This window comes from Choloepus didactylus, chromosome 3 (assembly GCF_015220235.1).
Source record: "Choloepus didactylus isolate mChoDid1 chromosome 3, mChoDid1.pri, whole genome shotgun sequence".
NCBI classification, from domain to species: domain Eukaryota; kingdom Metazoa; phylum Chordata; class Mammalia; order Pilosa; family Megalonychidae; genus Choloepus; species Choloepus didactylus.
In genome coordinates this window covers 25,881,559-25,906,842 of record NC_051309.1, presented here as the reverse complement: position 1 = coordinate 25,906,842, position 25,284 = coordinate 25,881,559, and the positions used below count along the sequence as shown (strand labels likewise).

The 25,284-nt window shown below is 35.9% G+C and overlaps 1 protein-coding gene across 1 annotated transcript in view; it reads left to right on the top strand.

Moving 5' to 3' along the window:
- SEPSECS (Sep (O-phosphoserine) tRNA:Sec (selenocysteine) tRNA synthase) overlaps positions 1-23,806 on the top strand; it is a 53,047-nt gene extending 29,241 nt beyond the window's left edge. Inside the window, exons 9-11 of the mRNA XM_037829515.1 lie at positions 18,275-18,368; positions 20,313-20,403; positions 21,742-23,806. Of these exons, the coding sequence (XP_037685443.1) occupies positions 18,275-18,368; positions 20,313-20,403; positions 21,742-22,048 (492 nt within the window). The 3' untranslated portion in view covers positions 22,049-23,806. The remainder of the gene's footprint in view (positions 1-18,274; positions 18,369-20,312; positions 20,404-21,741) is intronic.
- The last annotated feature ends 1,478 nt before the right edge of the window (positions 23,807-25,284 follow it).

Below are 25,284 nucleotides of genomic sequence, written 5' to 3'. Positions count from 1 at the left end.
CCAAAACTTTTCTATCACTCCAAACAGAAGCTCTGTACCAATTAAGCATTAACTGCCTGTTTTCCATCCTCGCCTGGTCCTTGGTAACCCGTATATTAGTTACTGACTATGAATTTGCATGTTCTAATTGTCATTATAAGTGAGATCATGCAATATTTGTTCTTTCATGCCTGGCTTATTTTATTCAACATCATGTCTTCAAGGTTCATCTATGAAGTTCAGAACTTCGTTCCTTTTTATGATTGTATAAGTCCATTTTATGTATATACCACATTTTATTTATTCATGAATCTGTGGATGGACTCTTAGGTTGCTTTCACCTTTTAACAATTGTGAATAATGCCTCTGTGAACATTGATGTGCAATATTTGTTCAAGTCCCTGCTTTCAGTTCTTTTGGGTATATACCTAGAAGTGGGATTTCCAAGTCATGGTAATTATATACTTAGCTTTCTGAGGAACCGCCAAGCTGTTTTCCACATCAGCTGTACCATTTTACATTCCCACCAACATTGAATGAGTGTTCCTATTTTATCACATCCCCTCCAACAATTGTTATTTTCCCTTCTTTAAATAGTAGCCATATAGTATATTTCTTAAAATAGCTACTTCCTGGGCCTTAAGCATTATAATCATGAGGACTGGCCTATAATTTAGTAATCTAGCATTTATGTATATTGGTGATTTATAATCAGACAGTTTGTAAATTTGAAATTTTTCTTTTTTAAGATGATCTTTTCAGTTTCATGTACTGTCTCATATCCATTTCCACTCCTGTCAGGCTGTCTTGGTCCCACCTCTAAACAATGGCAAGGCCACTTAAAATAACACAGTCTAAAATATGAACCGGTAGTTCTGTGAAATTCAAAGCAGATAAAGTTGTGGGGTAAGTTTAGTTCAATTCAATTCAATTTACTAAATATTTATGAGCATCTATTATGGGTCAGTCACTGTTTCACATACTTGGGATATAGCAATCAATAAAATAGTCAAAGATACCTGTCCTTGTGAAGTTTACATTGTAGATGAGAGAAACCAGCAATAAGCAATAAACATGATAAATAAATTATAAACATTGCTTGAAGGTGAAAAGTGCTATGGGAAAAAGAAAACAGTAAAATAAGGAGATTTGGAGATTTTGTTATGGTGGTGGTGGGGAAGGCAAATAGATCTTTAAGATATAATGGTCATGGCAGGCCTCATTGAAAAGGTGAGCTTGAAGTCGATTGAATAAGTTTGAGGGAGTTTGAACATATGCTGAAGAAGCCTGTTTCAGTCAGAAAGCTAGTACGAAGACTCTGAGGCACAAGTTGGCCTCGTGTTTGAGGAGCATCGAAGAAACCGTTGAGGCTGGAGAAAAGTGAGCAAGAGGGAGAGTTGTTGAGGTCAGGATGGTTATGGAGACAGGACTGACCATGTAGGACCTTGTAAGCCGTAATAAAGTCTTTGTCTCATATTCTAAATGAAAAAGGGAACCATTGGAAGGTTTTGAACAGGGGAGTAACATGACCTGACTTACTTTGTTTTTTATGCAATTTTATTGAGATATAATCATATAACATACAATCATTCAAAGTATACAATCTAGTTGTTCACAGTATCATCATACAGTTGTGCTTTCATCACCACAGTCAAACTTTGAACATTTTAATTACTCCAAAAAATAAAATAAAAAGGAACGTCCAAAACATCCCATTCCCTTCCTCCCCCCATTGTTCATTTACTTTTTTTTAATAGTTTAATTGAGATATATTCATACACCCTACAGTCATCCACAGTGTACAATCAGTTATTTCACAGCACCGTCATACAGTCATGTGTTCACCTGACTTAACATTTTGAAGGAGTACTCTGGTTACTGTGTTGAGAATAAGCTGTAGAGAGGCAAGGGCAGAAGCTTTGACACTTTTTAGGAGGGCATTACAGTAGTCATGAAGTGATGGTGGCAGTGGTGGTGACTATGAGTGGTTGGATTCAGGGTCTAGTTTGGAGATTGAGCCGGTACAATTTCCTGATGGGTGTGTGTTATAAGAAAAAGAGAAAAGTCAAGAATAATTCTGAGATTTTTGCACTGAGCAACTGGAAGAATGGAGGTGCCGTTAGCTGAGATAGGAAGTTTGTGGATTTGGGGGGAAGGCCAGGAGTCCAGTTTTGGACAAAATTGAATGTGGATGTTCATTGACATCTAAATGTAGATATCAAGTAGAGAGTGGGATATATTGGTCTAGCATGAAGGAAGCTGGAGTGGAGATAAAAATTTTAGAGTTATTCACCAAGAGATTGCATGAGATTGCCAAGGAGGTCCAAAGACTGAGCTCTGGGATACTCCAACATTAAAAGCTCTAGGAGAAGAAAAGGGACCAACAGAGGGGACTGCGAAGAAGCAGTCAGTTTAAGTGCGAGGCAAACGACGAGTGTGGAGTCCTGGAAGTGAAGGAAGTATGTCAAGGGGGAGGGAGTGATTAATAACATACCCAAAGCTGCTGATAGGTCATGTAGGGTGTGCACTAAGGCTTGACCATTGGTGAGAAAAGTTTCATGTGAAGTCATTCTTAATGTAGTCATTCAAAGCAGGGTTTGTGTTGCCTACACAAATACTATATATATGAAATAATAATACCGAACACTGAGCACTTACTGTGTGGCAGGTACTCTCCTAAGCATTTTTCATGTATTTGTGTAGATTAATTGGCAAACTGTGTAATAATAAACTGGAATTGATGGCTGGCATAACTGTAGAACTCTTAAAGTATATTTTAAACTGAGGCTATAGAAAGCAAGTACCGTGTAGTTAGTGGGGAGTTTGCATTTTAGATCACTTCATCAAATTAATATGGTGTTTTCCTTTACAGTAGATTCAGATTGAGTAGGTCTGGAGTGGGGCTCAGACAACTGTATTTTTAACAAATTCTCATTTATTAAAAATTTAACAGATTTTTAACAAATGAGATACACCAAAGTATGAGGCCTTCTGTTTTGGGAAGCAAAGGTCACTTTTATCTTTAACAAAAACTTGGCAGGGAAACGTAATAGCATTTTAATACTTATAAATAGGTAGGTAATGTTTTATGGAGTTTGAGATGGACTGCATAAATAGCCCAAATATCAAAGCTTGAAAATATAACCTTTGTTAGTTGTTTGCATTTGTTTCTGATCTTTGGTTCCTGTAATTGCAATCTTTGTTCTTGTATTGTAGCTGTTCTTTTTCTTACATTACTTACTCTGCAGATTTGGCTAAAATTCATTTTTAAATGGAATAAATAATTGCTATAACAGTATACCATTACACAAAGTTTTAAGTTAATCATTTAATTAAAAAATAAGTTTTATTATTTAGATAGAAATCTTATAAAGAATTTTATATGCTCTCATAGTACCAAATAAAGATACTATTTAGTATTTCCTGCTTTTGTTCTTCTTGAATTAAAATTGCAAGTAACAAATAGTTAGTAATATTAATAAATTAACACATCTTGAGTAATTTATGGTTAAATTTATTTAATTAGCAAATTACACTGATTATTTGAGCACATGTACCCAGAAAATTACCATCAATTGTCTAAAATGAAATTTTGATCCTTGATTATGGCTAGTCTGGTAGAATGTTGTGCAACTTGCAGTTAGCCGTTCATCCTTCTGCTTTTAGCATCCAGTGCTTGACAGTAGATGCTCATAACATGTTTGTTGAATGGACTATTGCAGAGTATTTGGAACATATAGGTCCAGTGTTATAACCTTAATAAATACTCTTATCCCTTGTTTTACATAGAAGCAGTTTCTTTCTGAAAATTTGGACCAAGAGTAAATAACATTTTTTTAATTTAAATTTTTTTATTAGATAAGTTGTGGGTTTACAAAACAATCTTGCATAAAATACAGGATTCCCATTATCACCCCACCACCAGTACCTTGCATTGGTGTGGCACAGTTTTTACAATTCATGACAGTACTTTTTTATAATGGTACTATTTTTTTTAACAGAAGTTACCTTTGTTACAGTTGGTGAAAAGTTATTAAAATCGTACTATTATCTATCATCCATAATTTACATCAGGTGTATTTTTTCCCATTTACCGCCCTATTATTGACACCTCAAATTAGAATCATACATTTGTTACAATTTATGAAAGAACATTCTTATATTTGTACTATTACCTATAGTCCATCATCTATAATAGGGTATGCTGTGTTGTGTAGTCCTATGTTTTATCTTTTAATTTTTATTCTAGTAATATAAATCCTAAAGTTTCTTCTTTTAACCATGTTTACCTCTGTAGTTTAGTGCTATTGGTTATACTCACAGTAATGTGCTTTCATAACCACCATCCATTTCCAAACCTTTACTATGAACCTAAATAGAAATTGTGTACAAGTTCAGTACCAACTCCCCATTCACTAACCACACTCTATCTCCTGGTAACCTATGTTCTAGATTCTAACTCTATGAATCTGCTTATTCTAATTATTTTGTATCAGTGAGATGATAAAATATTTGCCCTTTTGTGTATGTCCTATTTCACTCAACATAATGTCTTCAAGGTTCATTCTTTTTTATGGCTGAATAATATTCCATTGATATATCTACCACATTTTATGTGTCTGCTCATTGGTTAATGGACACTGGGTTGCTTCTGTCTTTTGGCAATTGTGAATAATGTCACTATGAACATCAGTCTGCAAATATCTGTTCATGTCCCTGTTTTAAATTTCTCTGGATACATACCTAGTACTGGGATTGCTGGATCATATGGTAATTTTATTCTTTATTTCCTGAGGAACTTCCAAAGTGTCTTCCACATCAGATATACCATTTTGTATCCCCACTAGCAGTGAATGGGTGTTCTTATTTCTCTACATCCTTTCTAACACTTGTAGTTTTCTGTTTTTTAAATAGTGACCATTCTAGTGGGCGTGAAATAACTCATTGTGGTTTTGATTTGCATTTCCTTAAAAGCTAGTGATGTTGAGCATCTTTTCATGTGCTTTTTCACCATTTGTATTTCTTTGGAAAAATGTTTATTCAGCTCTTTTGCCTATTTTTGAATTGGGTTGTTTGACTTTATTGTTGAGTTTTAGGATTTCTTTATATATTCTGGATTTTAAGCCCTTATTGGTTATGTGGTTTCTAAATATCTTCCAGTGTGGATAGGCTATCTTTTCACTTATGTGACAAAGTCCTTTGATGCGCAGAAGTTTTTAATTTTGAGGAGGTCCTGTTTATCTATTTTTTTCTTTTGTTGCTTATGCTTTGGGTATAAAGTCTAAGAAATCATTGCCTACCACTAGATTTTGAAAATGCTTCCCTACATTTTCTTCTAGGAATTTTATAGTCCTGATTCTCATATGTAGCTCTTTGATCCAATTTGAGTCAGTTTTTATAAATGGTGTGAGATAGGGGTCCTCTTTCAATCTTTTCCATATAGATATCCAGTTTTCTCAACAACATTTATTGAAGAGACTTTTCCTTCCCAGTAGAGTTGACTTGGCATCCTTGTCAAAAATCAATTGGCTATAGATGTGAGGGTCTTTTTATGAATTCTGAATTCACTTTTGTTGGTTACTATATCTATCTTTATGCCAATACCAGGCTGCTTTGACCACTGTAACTTTGTAATATGCTTTAAAGTCAGGAAGTGTGAGTCCTCCAACTTCATTCTTCTTTTTCAAGATGTTTTTAGCTATTCACGGTCCCTTACCCCTCTGTGCTAATTTGGATATATTATGTCCCACCAAAAGCCATATTCTTTGATGCAGTGTGGTGGGGACAGATATATTAATGTTGATTAGGTTGGAACCTATTGGTTCAGTGTTTGCATGGAGATGTGACTCAGTCGACTGTGGGCAAGACCTTTCATTGGATTATTTCCATGGAGGTGTTGCCCCACCCATTTAGGGTGGGTCTTTATTGGATCACTGGAGTACTTTAAAAAGAGCCACACAGGCCCAGACATAGAGCAGCTGTAGCTAAGACAGGACAAAATGCCTCAAGAGCAACACTTGGGAGAATGCCATTTTGAAACGCAACCTGGGAGCAAGCAGATGCAAGCAACATGCCTTTCCAGCTAACAGAGATTTTCTGGATGCCAATGGCCTTTCTCCAGTGAAGGTACCCTTTGTTGATGTCTTACCTTGGACACTTTATGGCCTTAAGACTGTAACTTTGTAACCAAATAAACCCCCTTTATAAAAGCCAGTCTGTTTCTGGTGTTTTGCAAAATGGCAGCATTAGCAAGCAGGAACACCCTCTATATAAATTTGATGATTGGCTCTTCCATTTCTACAAAGTAGGCTGTTGGAATTTTGATTGGGATCATGTTGAATCTCTAAATCAATATGGGTAGAATTGACATCTTAATGATATTTAGTCTTCCAGTCCATGAACAGAGAATGTCCTTCTGTTTATTTAGGTCTTCTTTAATTTCTTTTAGCAATGTTTTGTAGTTCTCTGTGTACAAGTCCGTTACATCCTTGGTTAAATTTATTCCTAGATATTTGATTATTTTAGTTGTTATTGTAAGTGGATTTTTTTTCTTCATTTATTCCTCACATTGCTCATTATTGGAGTATAGAAACACTACTGATTTTTGTATGTTGATCCTGTATCCTGCCACTTTGCTAAACTCATTTATTAGCTCCAGTAGCTTTGTTGTAGATTTTTTGGGCTTTCTATGTATAGGATCATCTCATCTATGAATAGGGAAAGTTTTATTTCTTCCTTTACAATTTGGATGCCTTTTATTTCTTTTTCTTGCCTAACTTCTCTGGCTAGAACTTCCAGCACAGTGTTGAATAGCAGTGGTGACAGGGAGCATCCTTGCCTTGCTCCGCATCTTAGAGGGAAAGCTTTCAGTCTTTCACCATTGAGTACAATGTTACCTGTGGGTTTTTCATCTGTGCCCTTTATCATGTTGAGAAAGTTTCCTTTTATTCCTATTTTTTGAAGTGTTTTTATCTAGAAAGGGTGCTGGATTTTGTCAACTGCCTTTTCTGCATCGATCAAGATGACCATCTGGGTTTTTTTCCTTCATTTCATTAATGTGCTGTATTATATTAATTGATTTTCTTATGTTGAACCACCCTTGCATACCTGGGATAAAACCCACTTAATCATGGCATATGATTTTTTTAATGTGCTGTTGGGTTTGATTTGCAAGTGTTTGGTTGAGGATTTTTGCATCTGGAATTTTCTTTTCTTGAGGTATCTTTACCTGGCTTTGGCATTAGGGTAATGTTGACCTCACATAAGGAGTTAGGTAGTGTTCCCTCCTCTTCAAATTTTTGGAAGGATTTGAGCAGGATTTGTATTAATTCTTCTTGAAATGATTGGTAGAATTCACCTGCAAAGCCATCTGGTCCTGTGCTTTGCTTTGTTAGCAGGTTTTGATGACTGATTAAATTTCTACACTTGTAATTGATATATTGAGGTCTTCTATTTCTTCTAGAATTGGTATAGGTTGTGCATGTGTTTCTAGGAATTTGTCCATTTCAGTTGTCTAATTCATTGGCATAAAGTTATTCATATTATCTTCTTATGATCCTTTTTATTTCTATGGGGTCAGTAGTAATGTTCCCCCTTTCATTTCTGATTTTACTTGCATATTCTCTCTGTTTCTTTGTCAGTCCAGCTAGCAGTTTGTCAGTTTTACTGATTTTCTCAAAGAACTCACTTTTAGTCTTTTTGATTCTGTTGTTTGTTTATTCTCAATTTCATTTATTTCTGCTCTAATCTTTGTTATTTCTTTCCTTTTCCTTGCTTTGGGATTAGCTTCTGTTCTTTTTCTTGTTCCTCCAGGTATCCAGTTAGGTCTTTGATTTTAACTCTTTCTTCTTTTTTATGTAAGTGTTTAGGGTTATAAATTTCCCTCCCAGTACTCCCCTCGCTTCACCCCATAAGTCTTGATTTGTTGTGTTCTCATTTTCATTCCTCTCAAGATATTTACTGATTTCCCTTGCAATTTCTTTGACTCACTGATTGTTTAAGAGTATCTTATTCAACTTCCATATATTTCTGAATTTTCCATTTCTCCACCTGTTACTGATTTCCAACTTCATTTCACTATCATCAGAGAAAATACTTCATATAATTTTTATCTTTTTTCAATTTGGTGAGATTTGTTTGTGACCCAACATGTGGTCTGTCCTGGAGAATGATCTATGTACGCTTGAGTAGAATGTATACCCTGCTATTGTAGGGTGCAAAGTTCTATATATGTCTGTTAGATCTAGTGCATTTATCATATTATTCAAGTTCTCTCTTTCCTTATTGGTCTTCTGTCTAGATGTTTTATTGACGAGAGTGGTGTGTTGAATTCTCTGACTGTTATTGTGGAGATGTTTATTTCTCCCCTCAGTTTTGCCATTGTTTCCCTCATGTATTATGCCATGGATAGGTGCATAAATATTTATGATCATTATTTTTTCTTGGTGGATTGCCCCATTTACTAATATATAGTGTCCTTCTTTGTCTCTTATAACAGTTTTGATTTAAAGTCTATTTTGTCTGACATTAGTATAGCTACCCTATTTTTGGTTACTACTTGCCTGGAATATCTTTTTCCAACTTTTTTCTTTCAACCTATTTTTGTCTTTGGGTATAAGGTGAGTCTCATGTAGACAGCATACGGTTGCATCATGCTTTTTTATCCATTCTACCAATCTGTGTCTTTTGTTTGATGAGTTTAAGCCATTAACATTTAGTGTTATTACTGTAAAGGCAGTGCTTTTTTCAACTGTTTTATCCTTTGGTTTTTAAATATCATATCTTATTTTTGTCTCTCTTTTTACCCATTTAGTTACCCTTACTGATCATCTTCATTTCTTCACAGAACTCCAAGCCATTCTCTCCTGTAATTTCCTTTCAACCTGCAGAACTCCCTTTAGTATTTCCTATAGGACAAGTCTCTTGGTGAACTCTCTCAGTTTCTGTTTATCTGTGAATATTTTAAACTCTCCCTCATTTTTGAATTAAAGAATTTTGAGCTGGCAGTTTTTCTGTTACAGCACCTTAAGTTTATCATAACACTGCCTTCTCGCCTCCATGGTTTCTGATGAATATTGGCACTTAGCCTTATTGCGTTTCTCTTGTATGTGGTGAATCACTTTTCTATTTCTGCTTTCAGGATTCTCTCTTTATCTTTGATATTTGTCATTCTGATTAGTATGTGTCTGTGTAAGTCTATTAGGATTTATTCTGTTTGGAGTATGTTGCACTTCTTGTACTATATATTTATGTCTTTCATAAGAGTTGGGAAATTTTTGGCTATTATTTCCTCAAATATTCTTCTGTCCCTTTTCCCTTCTCTTCTCCTTCTGGGACACCCATGAGGCACATGTTTGTGTGCTTTGTGCTGTAATTCAGATCCCTGAGATGCTGCTCAATTTTTTCTATACTTTTCTCTATTTGTTCTTCTGTGTGTCAGCTGCTCTGTCTTCTAGCTCACTGATTCATTCTTCTCCCTTTTCAAGTCTACTCTTTTATGTCTCTAGTGTATTTTTAATCTCTTCTATTGTGTCTTTTGTTTATTGTGTCTTTTGTTCCTGTCATTTCTGTTATATTTCTTTTTATGTTTTCAAATTCTTCTTTGTGCTCACACAGTATCTTCTTAATATCCTTTATCTCTTTAGCTGTATTTTCCTTCATCTCCTTGAATTGATTTAGGAGATTTGTGTGAACTTTTTTGATTATTTCTTCCAAATTCTGCATCTTCTCTTAAGTTTTAATTTGTTTCCTCGACTGGGCCATAGCCTCCTGTTTCTTAGTATGGCTTCTAATTTTTTTCTGATATCTGGGCTTCCGATCCTTCTTATGAGTTTACTTTAAGAGTCAGCTTCTTTCTCTTGTCTAGGGTTTTATTATTAATTTGCTTTGTGCTAAGGCTCTTCTTTGGTGCTTTGTCTGCCTTATTCTAAATGTTAATAGCCCATGTTTAACTGATCAGATATTTACAGTTCTTCTTCATGTGATTTTTGCCCCGGATATGCAATATAATTTTTGATATTGCAGTTTTTGTGCTATTGTTTCACCTCCAGGAGAAAGCTCCCTTTTCTTTGTGCCTTCTCCACGAATCTTGATCTGTTCTGTTTGTTTTTGTGCAGAATTTTATCCCCAGCTTCTATGATCTGTTTAAATTCTCTCCCTCACTCTGTGCCCCATTCACCTTGCACTTTTCAGTTCTGGGAATCTCTAGTCTTACTGCAGTTCAATTAAATTCCCTACCCCCTTTCTTTTTCTCTCTTCCTGTGGCTTTTCTGCCTCCTGTGGCTTTTCTGCCTCCTGTTGCTTCTCCCAGTAGGGTATTCCACCCTGGGGAGCCAAATGGGGTCAGTCCAGAAAACTGGGTCACTCCAGAAAAGTCCTTTTTGTGTTTAGGTGGTCCAGCCAACTGAGAGTGGATTGAGTGAGTGCACCAGTTTCCCGTGTGATTTCTCTCTCTTTTTTTTTCACCCCCTGGGGCCCTTACGCATGTGGTACTCCTAAGCATGTTGGGTCTCTGCAGGCTTCAGGCCAGTGCCTGGATATGTGTGGGGTTCCAGCACACTCCTGAGAGTAGCTCTAAAGTCTGTGAACCCAGTGGGCAGGAGGGGTCCCAGCCTCTCTGTTTCTGAGGTCTCCCAAGTTTTGAGGAACCAAGTGATGGGAGGGAGTGGGACTGGCATTGCAGGACGCAGTTTCCTACCTGGTGTTTTCCTTTTTCTTCACTTCAGTGTTGTGGAGTCCTTCTCCAGTCTGTACCATCCTGCCAAGTTTTAAGCAAGTGGGGTTTGTCCTTTTATTCACTGAATCTCTGAGGAGGAGTTTTCAGCAGATGTCTTACATTGCCATGTTGATAATGTCACCCAGAAATAACATTTTGATACTTCTATTACGAATTACCTCTTCTTATAGAAACATTTCCCTATGTGGGTATAGTTGAAAATTTGTGAAAAGAAATGAGTTAAAATGGTGATTACCTGTTGTGCGTAGCAGATACTATACTTCTGGGAGTACTTCTTCTTTCTTAGTAATTACTTATCTTGTAAAGCACTTTTCTTTAAGATTTTGGAATTGTTGATTTTAGGGGTACTTTCGTCTTCTTGCAATCTATGAATTTGTTATGACTTGATTCTTTTGAATTTTGACATTTAGGATTTGACCTTAAAATTTTTAGCTACTTGCAGCTGATGTCAAAGACCCATGTATACATGCTTTTGGCTTAGCATGAATGAAAATCCACCTGCCTAAAGAATGATCTAAAGGAATATATAGCTTAGCTGGTGAATGAATCCATCAGGCAGCCCATCTCTGCCTTTCATTTGGACTTTGTTCTTTAGTGATCACTGAGTCAACACTATGGAAGAAGTTTTTACATTCTAGTGGTATTCATGAATTGGATGGTCCCTTTTCAGATGTTAAGAGGTAACTTTCTTTCTAACATCCAGAACTTTATTCTTTTCCCTTTTTTTCTAAATAGAATAGAATAGAATAGAACAGAATAGAATAGGAAAAACAAAACAGGGACAGGACAAGAACAGGATTATAGCTACAGTCCATTAGCTTCTACTTGTGAGAGTCCTGCTAGCTATGCCAGTTATTCTAAGCTGAAAACTCTTTTAGGCTAAGGAAGAAGATAGTCAGATGGGAAGCTAACAGTTTTATGAATGTCTGCATTATGCCAGGAATTGTGCTGTTTCTTATATTCATTATTTCATGTAATACTCAGAACAAGTTTATGAGGTAGGTATTATCCCCATTTTACAGATGAAATTGAGGTTCAGAGTAAAGTACACATAAAAGCACCAAAACTGTTGTTGAAACCAGGTGTGTGGGATGCTTAAGCTTCTGTGCTTTCTGTTTTACCCTGACTTTGCTCACTGTTTCCAGTCATTCACCCAACATAGATGGAGTAAATGTAGCTCTGTGCTAGGCATTTGCGCCATACAAATGGTTATCTTGTGACCCTCACTCTATCTAGTGTTAAACCCAAAGGCTCTAATATACTAATTGGTTTTATTTTAAATTCTGTATATAGAATTTATCTAGAACAGATGTCTATAGTAATAATTCTCAAAGTATTAAAATGTTCATTCGAGAACTCTGTCATTGTAAGTGAATAAAAGTATGCTCTTTAACAATTCCATTCAAGTCTTTTCATTGAAAAATGTGGATGTTCTCCATAAACCATAATTGCATATATGTAGCATAAATATTGTCTTTTTTATTGGATTTGTTGCAGAAGTAAGGGCCTCTTTTGTTTAAATGGACTTGCCTTTGAACTGTGAAAATTTAATCATGATAGTTTATTGGTTCAGCTCTGGAGAAGCTGAGGCAAAGCTATTATGCTTCAGCCAGAGCTATTTATAACCCTCACTGAGAGCTCCTTTTTATATTATTGGTCTTATTGCATACTAAAAAAAGGAGTGTTAAAAGAAAACTTAGGATTAAAAAAAAATCTTGTGCCCTTATTCACCACAATGATATTTTTAGAGGTTATTTCATCTGGCTACATCGCTTCAGAAGAGGCTTTATCTTTTTCACAGTGGAGGCAGACAAGAACTCAGCTTGAAGCCGTTCCTTCTCAAGCTTTCCTTTTTGAAGGGTGAAAGGATCAGAGAGAGTGGGATCCTGTTTGTGAATTCAGCCTCTGCCCTTAGTCCCTTCCTGATCAACACATTTGCCTCATTGAGGGAAGAAGTGACCATGAATTCAACTGAGGAGGTCTTAGGGAAAAGGGTTTAAATATAAGAAACTGTTTCTCTATGCAAAAAGAAAGATCAGTCTTAAAAGTTTATCCTCACTTCTGTTTTGCTTCCAGGGAAACCATTATTCTGCTTAGCATTCCTTTTACAGGAGTGCTCTGCTGACCCAGGCCGACAGATGATCATTTATTGTTGCACGTATGTGCCACTGGACAAGTGCAGAGAAGTAAACAGCAGGAGGGCTCTTCCAGTGGCTGGAATTTTGAGCTGAAGCTTGGAGGTTGACTAAGTTCTAAAAGAAATCAGGCATGTAATTCCAAACGATGTTCTATAACAAAGCTAAGTTTAGAAACAGTAGATTTGCAGCCCTGAAAGTGGGGTAGCTGAATCTGAGCAAAAATGTCAGATTTCAGGCATGGATGTGGGGCCTCAAGAGTAGATGAGCTTAAAAGCAGTGCTGTAGCCTCTGGTCGAGGATAGCTACCTGTGCACGGATCCTTTCAGCGGTCCCCTGTCATAGATAGCAGCAAATCATGGTTAGTACCATTATCCTCCAATATGGACGACATTGATGTGTGTGGAATGTACCTACAGTCTGTTGTCTGTCCATCCATTCATGTTATCATTGAAATATTAAACTAGTTATGTTTCTCCTTTGATTTATTACCCATGTGCCTTATGAGACACACCATAATAAAAGATGAAGTTTTATTTTTATCTTATCCTATAACATGAGACAGTATGTTTCAAAAGACATGATTATATAAGATCTTTGTCTTTAAAATTTAGTGAATGACACACATCTTTTTGTTGTAAGGTGGCAGAGGGATAGGCTAGATGTTGGGCTTCATGATTGCAAATCGACTTGTAAAAGGCCATATGGAAGATAATGCTTAATATAATTCACCTTCTCTTCCATTAGCATCTTGAAGTATGGTGTAAAGCTTTGTATTTTTGTCCTAGAGATATAGCTGACATTAGCATTCAGGTATACAGTTCAGTTTATCTCTAGTGAAAAGTCTTTTAAAATTAAGTTAACTACAGCACAGAGAACATAGAAAATCGATAATATTTCATTTATTTTAAGTAAGATCTTTCTATATACATTTGCTTGGGGTGCTTATAAATTTCTCCTTTTACAGAGTATTTTAAAATACATGTCAGTTATAGATTTAACTGTAGCAAAAAAAAATAGTGCAGGCTCTAGTACCTTTAATATATCAGGTAAAAATTTGCTTGGCTAAGTATTTGCGTAGGAAGTGGTAATACTGTGTACTAAATGTGTGATATTAATGGGAGAGCATTTTAGAACCTTCATATGTGGAATGTTATAGAATTCAGTATATTGCACCTTAAGATATTTAAAGCTTCCTAGCTTATTAGATTACCTATCATAACCTCTTAACATAGAGTTTTTGCAGTTGAATGTGAATTTGACTCAGAAATGTTCTTCCTTTTTTGTCCAATTTCTCACATACTAGTGGTAGATGAGGTTTAGTTATCTTAGTATTACCTTTTTAGTCTAAAGATTTTAATCCTAATGTTAGCTTCAGTTAAAACTGAATTCTAGTGGCATTCGCAGATGATTGATGGGACGGGTTAAAACTAATTCATTTAAGTATTAGAAGTTGAACATTGGACAGCTCAGTTTTTTAATAGCACATATGCATCAGTAAGTTTAAAAGTACCCTCTAGGGGTGTTACTAAGGAAACATTCCTTTTTCAGAATTAGCCAAGTCAATTAAGTACAGATTAACTACTCATCAGGTTCCTGTTACTCTGCAAGTCTGACCAAAATGATGATTATTGTGGCAGCCAAAGTAGAATAATATTTTAGATTGGTCCTCACCACCGAAATATGTAAAATGGAGAAAGCTTTGCTTCATTAGTCTATACTGAAAGGTAATGAAGGATGGACGTGTTTTTGTTGTTAGTAGGGGGAAAACATAAGGGGTCTGTGGAAGGCATTTCCTGGCTATCAGATTTGGTTTTGCTTATGAGGGCTTGGTGATTTTGAATGTAAGAGAAAATTAAATTGACAGATGGAGGTTGCGACTTTGGTGAATAATATAGATGAAAAAAATATCAGCAATTAATATCTAAATGAAAATATGTGACTGCTTTTTAAATCAATCCAGAGCATTTAAATTAGTGAACTAGTTACTTTATAGCAATTGAAAATGCACAAATGAAACCTGGGAATGCTAATCTTTGTTAACACTGCTGTGGTATTGAAAAATTATGAGTTGTTCTAGTTGCTGAAAAAGCTGTTGATTTCTTTGTTATGTTTGCTTATCTTATTCTTTCGCCTTCTGAAGCGAGGGTAGAAATATTGGTTTTAAGAAGGAAGGGCCAGGAAATCTTTATGTGTTTCAGAAAAGATGCCTACAACAATTTTTTTCATTTCTGCAAATGCTGTTGAAAGTTACCTCCTTAAATAATAATTAATGACAAAAGAGAAAGCTTATTATATGTAACAGTAACATTTATTGATAGTTTCACTAGGTATGACAGATGTGGATGTGTTAACTTTTTAATTATAGAAAGAGTCAATTTATTTTAGATTTTAGTGATTTGTTTAGGATTTCATAATTCTGGCACCCTGAGAATTAATTTTAAAAATGTCCTAAAAATTGACAGATGATTATTAGTTTTTAAATTTTTAGGTCTGAATATAAAATATACTGTGTTGACTGTCAAAAAGAAAAAAAAAGCTGAAAAAGAGCCCAGACTTCAATTAGTGATATGAATGAAGCAGGTCTGGTTAAGACCAGGGCAAGCCAGGCCAAAGGATAAAGGTTGAAACTGATTGTGTTTTAAAACTTCAACTTTCATATGAGACCAAGGGAATAGATATCTATTTGGTACAGGTTCTAAATTTTCTAAACAGTACAACTGTACAGTCGATTTGTTCAAACACCACAATTGCGTGGAACTTTGAATAGGAAGTGAGATACAGTAGGTTAGTATAGGCTGGAGTGAAATAGTGACACATCCTAGAGTAATTTGGGCAGATAATAAAAAATATATTTACAGCCTCCCCCTCCCCAGCCCCGAGGATCTGGGGGAAGGTGCGGATGTCTTAGACATCCTCACCTGGACTAGTGTTGATGTTGTCACAAACATTGGGACTGGCGGTTTGATGTGCTGAGCCCTCGAGCATGGGACTTGCCCTTATGAAGCTCATTACCACAAAGGAGGGTCTAAAGTTGTATGTAATGGTGCCTAAGAGTCTCCCCCTGAGTACCTCTTTGTTGCTCAGATGTGGCCCTCTCTCTCTCTGAGCCATCTCGACAGGTGAACTCGCTGCCCTCCCCCCTACGTGGGACCCGACTCCCAGGGGTGTAAATCTCCCTGGCAACGCAGAGTATGACTCCCAGGGATGAATGTAGACCTGGCATCGTGGGACTGAGAGTATCTTCTTGACCAAAAGGGGGATGCAAAATGAGACGAAATAGTTTCAGTGGCTGAGAGATTCCAAATGGAGTCAAGAGGTCACTCTGGTGGACATTCTTATGCACTATATAGATAACACCTCTTAGCCTTTAATGCATTGGAATAGCTAGAAGTAAATACCTGAAACTACCAAACTCCAACCCAGCAGTCTGGACTCCTGAAGACAATTATATAATAATGTAGATTACAAGGGGTGACAGTGTGATTGTGAACACCTTGTGGATCACACCCCCTTTATCTAGTGTATGGATGAGTGGAGGAATGGGGATAAAAACTAAAGGACAAATGGGGTGGGATGGGGGGATGATTTGGGTGTTCTTTTTTCACTTTTATTTTTTATTCTTGTTCTGGTTCTTTCTGATGTAAGGAAAATGTTCAGAGATAGATTGTGGTGATGAACGCTTAACTATGTTATCATACTGTGGACAGTGGATTGTATATCATGGATGATTGTATGGTGTGTGAATGTATTTCAATAAAACTGAATTTAATAAAAAAAAAGTGAGGTATAAAAAAATATATATATATACTGTGTTGACAAGATTAAAAAAATTGGGGGTTTTAAGTAGATTCATTAATAATTTATAAAACTGGAAGGGATTTTCCTCTTCTTGTAAACTTTACCTAACAAAAGATGGAGTTGTCTGTGTGCTTCAGGCATGAAAAAGCTACTCTGGGCTCTAGTGTGGGATCAGAGTATCCAGCCCTTTTCTTACTAAGAAAACTCTGACACAGCTTTTGTGGCCTTTGAATTGGAGAGTGCTATTTCCTGCTATATCCGTTTGGGTACTCTGTTAGTCTTTGGCTGTTTGATGTATCTTTACTGTTTATATAGCTTGTGGAGGCCAGTGGAAACGGGTTCATTCAGCTGCAGACTTAACCTGGGAAGCTTGTATTTCAGCATTTTTTAAAGGCTTAAGAGGAGAACAAAGTATAATTTCAAGTCAAACAGTTGCTAACATAATATTTATTTGTAATTTTGTTGAACTGCTACTTACATACATATGCATGTAAAATTTTATACTTGTAAAATATATTTTTATTGTATTTCCTTCTATTGGGTTTATGTTATTTTCAGAGCGAGATCAAGAATACTGTTTTTAGTTTCTTTATTCTTTTGAGTTAAGGAAATTACTGCTTTTAAAGTTGGCGTGACTAAAAGGAAAATCCGTTTTAAACGATCTGTTCCTTAAGTTACTTGCATACTGAAAACCTGACACATTTTTCTTGGTATTAGGGAAGCAGTGATGAAGAAGGCAAAGTCTCTGCTTCAAGGAGTTTTCCATTCTAGGCATAGTGATAGGCAGTATTCATTTAAACAAATAAGTGAGATAATTTCAGATTATGATAAGTATAGTGAAGGAAACTAGGTAATGGTTTTGAAGGGAGATGCTGAGGGAGAATGGGCTGGGTGGGAGAGCTACTTTAATGGGGAAGTGATAAAGGAAAGTCTCCTTGGAAGGTGATAAAGTGCCAGTCAGGGAATGATCTGGGAGAAGAGCTTTCTGGGCCCAGGAGAAGCAGGAAGGAAGATTCCGACACTAGAATGAGCTTGGCAAGTTCAGGGGTTGGGAAGATGGCCTGCGGTGGTGGGAGTGACAGTTGCTGAGTAGGGTATGTGGGCTGGACCACACCACGTGGAGCCTTATAGGTAAGGAGTTTGGTTTGCTTTGATAGTTACAGGAAGAAGTCACTGCTGAGGGTTTAAGCAGGAGCAGCACATGATATGATTTATGCTTTTGAAAGATCCCTCTGGCCTCTGTGTAGGAGTGAGAGAAACGGCAGAGAAATCATTTAGGATCTGTTACTGTTGTCCAGGAAAGAGGCTGATAGCTGCTTGGACTAGACTGGTAATACTCAAGGTTATGAAAAGAGGATGGACTTGTGATAGATGCAGAACAGTCCCAGTGTAGCAAATGTGTTGATTCTTTGGTTGGTTCTCCTTCTGTACCTATACCCTGTGCTTTCTGTTGATGGTTGCAGCTTTGAATCTCACTATATTGGGGCAAAGGAGAGACTTGTTCCCAAGGCACATGGATAAGTTTATAGCACAGAGTTCAAACCAATCAGATTTTGTCTTACTAAATCTGGAAAGTTGCAGTATTTATTAGATTTGTTTTAAATGTGAAATTTTGTTGTTGCAGGAAATGTTTTCATATTTGTCCAAGGAACTAAAGAAGCTATCGGAAACCTACAATGAGAGACTGTTGCATACACCTCACAATCCCATATCTTTAGGTAATGTTTATCCTTATTAAAAAAAAAGCAATATTTCTGAACCATAACTAAAGGAAGCTGGTATTTTTAAAAAGAGTGTAAACCTTTTCTGGTTACAGCATTTCTAAATTCATTAATTATAGTATTAATCGGTAAATTGAAAAATCTTAGCCTTTGGAAATGCTTCAGTGTGTTTCTATAATATATAAAGGATTATATCTTATAAGAGTATAAGATAAAATCTATACACTGAAACAATGAGAATGATTACTAAGTATTATAATGAATATGCAGAAAATAATACTAAGTCCTTTTTCGAACCAAAATAATTTGGTCACTAGTGAGAACTCTGTCATTAAAAATTTCTACCAATTGACAAAACAATCAAAATGTCATAAATTAAAGTTTTCTAATGTCAATTGCTTTTGATACTAGTATTGCTTATTCTCTTGAGCCTCTGCATTAGAGAAATCTGTATTTATGGTAATTTCATTTGTCTGTATAAGGAATATGTATTTTTGTCATGTGTAAGAGGTACTAGAAAGGATAATATGAGTACTGACTTTTACACTATTAAACAACTTTTAAGCTTCATAATTACTTCTTGTAATATGTGAATATATGGAGTATAATGTGTGTTCCGGTTTGCTAAAGCCACTGAAATGCAAAATTCCAGAAATGGATTGGCTTTTATAAAGGAAATTTATTAGGTTACAGATTTACAGTTCGAAGGCCTTAAAAGTGTCCAAGCTAAGGCATCAACAAGAGGATACCTTCACTGAAGAATAGCCGATGGCGTCCGTAACACCTCTGTCAGCCGGGAAGGCACGTGGCTGGTGTCTGCTGGTTCTTTGCTCCTGGGTTGTGTTGCTTTCAGCTTCTGATTTCAGTGGCCTTCTCTTAGCATTTGTGGGTTCTCACTTCGCTTGTCTGGGTCAAACTTTGGGCTTCATCTCTTAGCTTAGTATCTCCAAACGTCTGGGTCTTGTCAGCCCTGAGCTCTTTTGAAGACTCCAGTAAACTCATCAAGACCCACCTTGAATGGTTGGAGTCACACCTCCATGGAAATAATCTAATCAAAATGGCTCACCCACAGTTGCATGAGTCACATGTCCATGGAAACAACCTAATCAAAAGATATCACCCATAATAAGCCTGCACCCACAAGATTGGATTAAAATAACATGACTTTTGGGGGGGGTGTAATAGATTCAAATCAGTATAATGTGTTTCATATTTAGAAGTACGAGAGGAAAGTAAGGAAAGTGAATCATTTGAAACCAAAGCATTTTTCAAGAATGAGCTTACATGGAAAATCATATGGTCACCAATATATAATAAAAACCTTCCTAATCAGTGCTTTACTGGTTTATAAACTATGTAGATGTTGTAGTAGGTGGTATTGTGTGGTTGAATCCTAATTTTACCAGGTACTGACTCTAACTTCCTTTTCCCTATCTATGAAATAGAAATAATGCTCCTTCACTTGCAGAATTTTTAAAAGATTGATTGAGATTATGTTTGTAAAGCTTTTTTGTGTGATAAGTCAGTCAGTTTTCAGTAAATGGTGACTATAGTGGTGGTAGAAATGAAAATAATTTCCATATGCAGAGTTTGATCTTAATCGTATATATGAAATACTCTACATTCTCATTTTGGAAGTTCTTAAAACTTGGTTGAATTTGAGTAAACTGCTCTACTGGCCATGCCATTGTCTCATCTGTTTAATTGGAAAATCCCTGTCTGAAAGGGTGATATGGAAATGCTATTTCAGATTCTGAGCATGTTAATTTCCATTAAAATATTTTTGTCTGATATCTCTGTTGTAATTTATTAAGTACATTAAAGTGAAATCGTGTCTCTTGACCATGACTATCAAGTAATGTCTCCATCATTGAGTTTGTTTTTTTAGTGATTTTTGTGCCAGTAAATCAAGGCTTATTGGGATACTGTATTCTTTTTCAGCTGTGTCACTTAAGACACTAGATGAGCACTGTGACAAAGCTGTTACTCAGCTTGGCTCAATGCTTTTCACCAGACAGGTGTCTGGAGCCAGGTAAGTATGTTTAAAAGAGGTTTGGGTTTATGTGACTTTTCCAAGTTAACTCTCTAATAAAGTACTTTTCTTCAACAATAGCCCCCCAAGTGGAACTATACCTGAGAATTCATCCTAGGGTAAAAAGATATTGAAGTAGAGAATCTGTAGGGCTTTTATACATACACATGTGAACTGCCTGCACTTGTAATAGTCACAGAAAGATAGGAATCTTGCTTATTTTAGTAAACATACAAGAACAAAGTTTCATTAGCTCACTGCACAGATTTTTTTCTTTATTTTTCTTTTGTTAGATGCTCTTCAGAGGTTTCATACTATGGTGTTAGGAGTAATTCATCTTCATTACTAAATTCAAGTGAAATGTTGTCAAGGAAAAGTCTGTTCCCTAAACAAAACGGTTATGCAATTTTTGCCTAAGTACTGCCTCTGAAAAGGTACTTTTACCTCTTACAGTGACGTGGCTTGAAAATGCATTTCATTTTTCATTTTATATTTGATGAGGCCAGAGAAAAATGACTTGAAAAGAAATATCTTTCTCTAATTATTCTTTTTTTACCTGTTTCTATTAAAAAGTTTCTTTCTGACTACCAAAGGTTAGGAATTTCACATCAAAGTACAGCTTTTTAAAAGAAAAATCTTAGATTAATTTTGTTTTACCTTGATGAACTGTATCTGAGTACAGGCAGTTGTGTTTTTTTTGACCTTGCTCTTAGTGTTGCCACTATTTGTCTTTGTGTTTGGGTTGCTTTTCTTAATTGGCTTCTTTTTTTTACAAAAAGTGTCCTAAGCTTGCCAGTGAAATCAAGCTTAAAAAATGGATGTGCCAGTGCTGAATGTTACTGTTTGCTGACCACAACTCCCCTGGAAGCAGTCATGTAATTTCTTCAGGGTTCTTGCTTTAATGCTTTCTATTGTATAGGTAGAGTTTTAGTTACTATTGTTTATTGATTATTTGAGGCAACGCAGTGAACTTAACCAAAGTAGTTTGACTTACGCATTTTAGTGTTCCATTGAAGTATGTACGTATGATGTCGGATTCCAGATTCAGCAGAAAAACAGAAATAAGTTTTCTTTTTACCTCTGAAGATGTAAAGGTGTTTGAGATTCCTAGAGGTTTGTAGCTCTTTAATAGAAGATAGGTAAAAGATGGTCACCAGGCACGACTTTTTCTATGTCAATAGCAGTTTATTACATAATTTTACTTTAAGGCTGACTCAGTCTGTTTGCGTAGGCTATGATTTCTGGCTGTTTTTAAACTTCTTAATAAGTAGATGTAAGATTTTGTTTATGGGTGACGTTCACCAGGCATATTAAATTGGTAAATCTTTTCTGTTTCAGGGTTGTGCCTCTTGGGTCTGTGCAAACGGTGAGTGGCTACACTTTCAGAGGCTTTATGTCACACACAAATAATTACCCTTGCGCTTACCTCAATGCTGCATCAGCCATCGGAATGAAGACACAGGATGTGGACTTGTTCATAAAGAGACTTGACAAGTGTTTAAAAACAGTAAGAAAAGAACAAAGTAAAGAGAGTGATGTACCTGGAGTTGACAATTTTAGCAAAACTGAAGATGTAGATATTAGAGAAATGGCTTTAAAACTTGATAATGTACTTTCTGACACATACCAGGATGCTTCTTCATGACATGCAAAGGGTTTCTTTTTGATAATTTGGAAGAAATAATTGATGAGGCTACAGTGCAAGCAAGCAATTTAAAGAAAAGATTGAGGCTTTTTGAATTGATAATTTCATGTAGAATATTCAGTCAAGGAATAGACTGTGGTTTGAGCTAGCCATTGGTGATTGTTCTCTCTTTGATTTTTAGCAGCCTCAATCTTTATGATCTGTAATGGGTTAAAATATACAGTTAGCATTTTTCTAATTGTTAGATTATTTTTAAATCAAGCACTGTGATTCAGGTAATTCTCACTAATATAACGGTAGTAAAATTACCTCTAATGCTCTTAGAAATTATAGACTGCTTCCTCCTGACCATTCTCCATCATTCACAATTTATTTCTATTTCTGATCACACAGAATATAGAAAGATCTCTAATGCTACTAATTACTAGATGATTATTAAGCATATAAGTTGCAGTATGCCTGTAAAATGGACATTCCTTTTGAAAGCAGAGTCAAGGAGTCAAAGTGTAAGCTTTAATTTTCACCCCAGAGCTATAGTCCTCTACTGGGGGTAATTTTACTTATATCTCATCAACATTTGAACATTTTTGATTGTCACAACCTGGGGGATGCTATTGCCATTCAGTGGGTAGAGCCCTGGAGTACAGTTAAACATCCTACCATGCACAAGACAGCCTCCTACAATAAAGAATTGTCTAGCCCAAAATGTCAGTGTTGGCAGGATTGAGAAACAGTGCTCTAAAATAAATGAACTCTTCAAGTAAAGTGAAGTTTTCCACAGAAAACTAATTATTCAGTAGTACTTCAAAAAAGATAGCTTCATAAATATTATCAAACTGTACTGTATTTAGAATCTTAAATGATACCCACGGTCACCAGTTCTAAATATGCAATTATAAATTGTTTTATATGGCACTTACACATTTTCCCATTTGGTGAAAATGATGTAATATGATAACAGGTGTATTTCCTCCCACTCTTGTGCCCATTTCCTGTGTCTGCAATTCCAGGCTTATTGGTTATACAGTTTGTTGTGGTTAATTGTAAGCAATAGACTGATATCTTAATAACCCAAGAAGTTAGTGAGGCTTCTGAAGACATGGAATACCTAAGCTGTGGAGCATTATTCCCAAAAGATGCTCTTGGTGGTAAAAAGGTTCTGTGGACAAATAATTTTGGGAAAAGCCTTTGCCAGCATGCCTCTTGGCAAGAATTCCTTCAGTAAAGAAGCCACTTTGAATGTATCCTTATCCAAAGATGGAACTCATTTTTAAATTAAATATCTGTTAATATGCATTGAACACATTTTCAAAACACTGCAGTAGAGAATGCCATATCAATTTCTGGATTGTGGGTTTTTTGGGTTTTTTTTTTTGTATTGATTTGGCCATGTAAACTGTGTACAGGAAGGAGGTTTTCTTATATTTTGGTAACTCTGCCCATTATCTTAGATCATTTGTAAAAGTAAGCTCATAAGACCCCACTCCCATGAAGGTGCAAGTTAGAAAACTTTAGGCAATCTAGGCAGTCAAGACTGTTGAGATAAAGTACTTAATTATAAATATTGTAAAGGTTATTTTTAAATTTATATCTTTGAGGTTCAAATATATTAAATTTCAATTTTTTTAAATAGCCATAACAACTCATTTCAGAGAAGCAAATCCTGAATTAAAAAGCTGGGTAGTCATGTGACTGTGAAAACCTTGTGACTGACACTTCCTTTATCTGGTATATGGGCAGATGAGTAATAAAATAAAGACAAATATATATATATATATATATATATATATATATATATATATATATATATATCAGTAATGGGGGAGAGGAATAAGGGGTATAGGATGTTTTGGGTGTTCTTTTTTATTTTTATTTTTTTTCTTGGAGTAAAGAAAATGTCCTAAAATTGATTTTGGCAATGAATGCACAACTATATGATGATACTGTGAGCCATTGATTGTATGCTCTGGATGGATTATATGTTGTTTGAATATATCTCAATAAAATTGCATTAAAAAAAACATTGGGTAATGTTTTTGGTGTGAATTTGGGGCTGAATTGTGAACCAGTAAAGCTGAAGAGTCGTACCAGAAGCTCTGAGTCTAAGAAAGGGAATGAAGTGATGTTGCAAATGTAAATGCTGGCAGTGCATCTTATATACATGTAAGCTAAAATTGTTTTATAGAACAGTGATCTATATTTTGTGATCATCATTTAGCTTAAGAAAGGCCAGAGCTGAGAGACTAGCAAATGTTTTCTCATCTGCAGTGTATCAGCAATTCTTGGGCTTCAGCTGCTGAATGGATAATAATTCTAATTGAAGATAAATTACATGAACCCACATGTGAATGATAGATATGTTATAACATTTTGTTCCTGATGCATAAAATCAGCGGCAGTTTTTATGCTTAACCCTTCCTTTTTCAAAGGCTTTGGAATTCCAGCTCTATTCCTGCTGGTGTAAAATTTGACCTGAGGACACAGAATTCACAAGACAGTTTTTGAAGGGATATTGTAGATTCTTTGGCCCTCTAACAGTTTTGTTTGTTTGTTTGTTTTCTCTCTCATTCCTGTTTCCCTATGTAAGTTTAAAGAAGTAAAATAAATAAAATTATTTATTTAAAATTCTTAGTACCTGCTAGTTTTAATTGGCCTTAGCTGTCCTTGAACTGAACAGAGAGGCAACAGTACATTTTCTAATCATTGACTAAGATGACTTCTATCTGTATAACCCAACTCCCCTTGTTAAGGCTCGTTCTGGTTTGCTAATGCTGCTGTTATGCAAAATACCAGAAGTGGATTGGCTTTTATAAAGGGGGATTTATTAGGCTATAAATTTACAGTCTTAAGGCCACAAGAGTGTTCAGACTAAGGCATCAATGAGAGGAAACCTTCAGTGAAGAATGGCCGATGACTTCTGGAACACCTCTGTCAGCTGGAAAGGCACGTGGCTGGGGTCTGCTGGTCCTTGGCTCCCGGGTTGCATTTGAAAATGGCTTTCTCCAGAATATCTCTGGGTTTCTCTTAGCTTAGCATCTCCAAACATCCTTCTGTCCACATCTCCAAGCATCTTTAAGCATCAGCAAGCATCTGTCTCCTGACTTAGCATATTCTAGGACATTTTTGTCTCTTTGCTGTCTGTGTGAGCTCCCATTAAAGGACTCCAGTAAACTAATCAAAATCTGCCCTGAATGGGCAGGATCAACTCTCCATGGAAACGTTCAATAAAGAGGTCA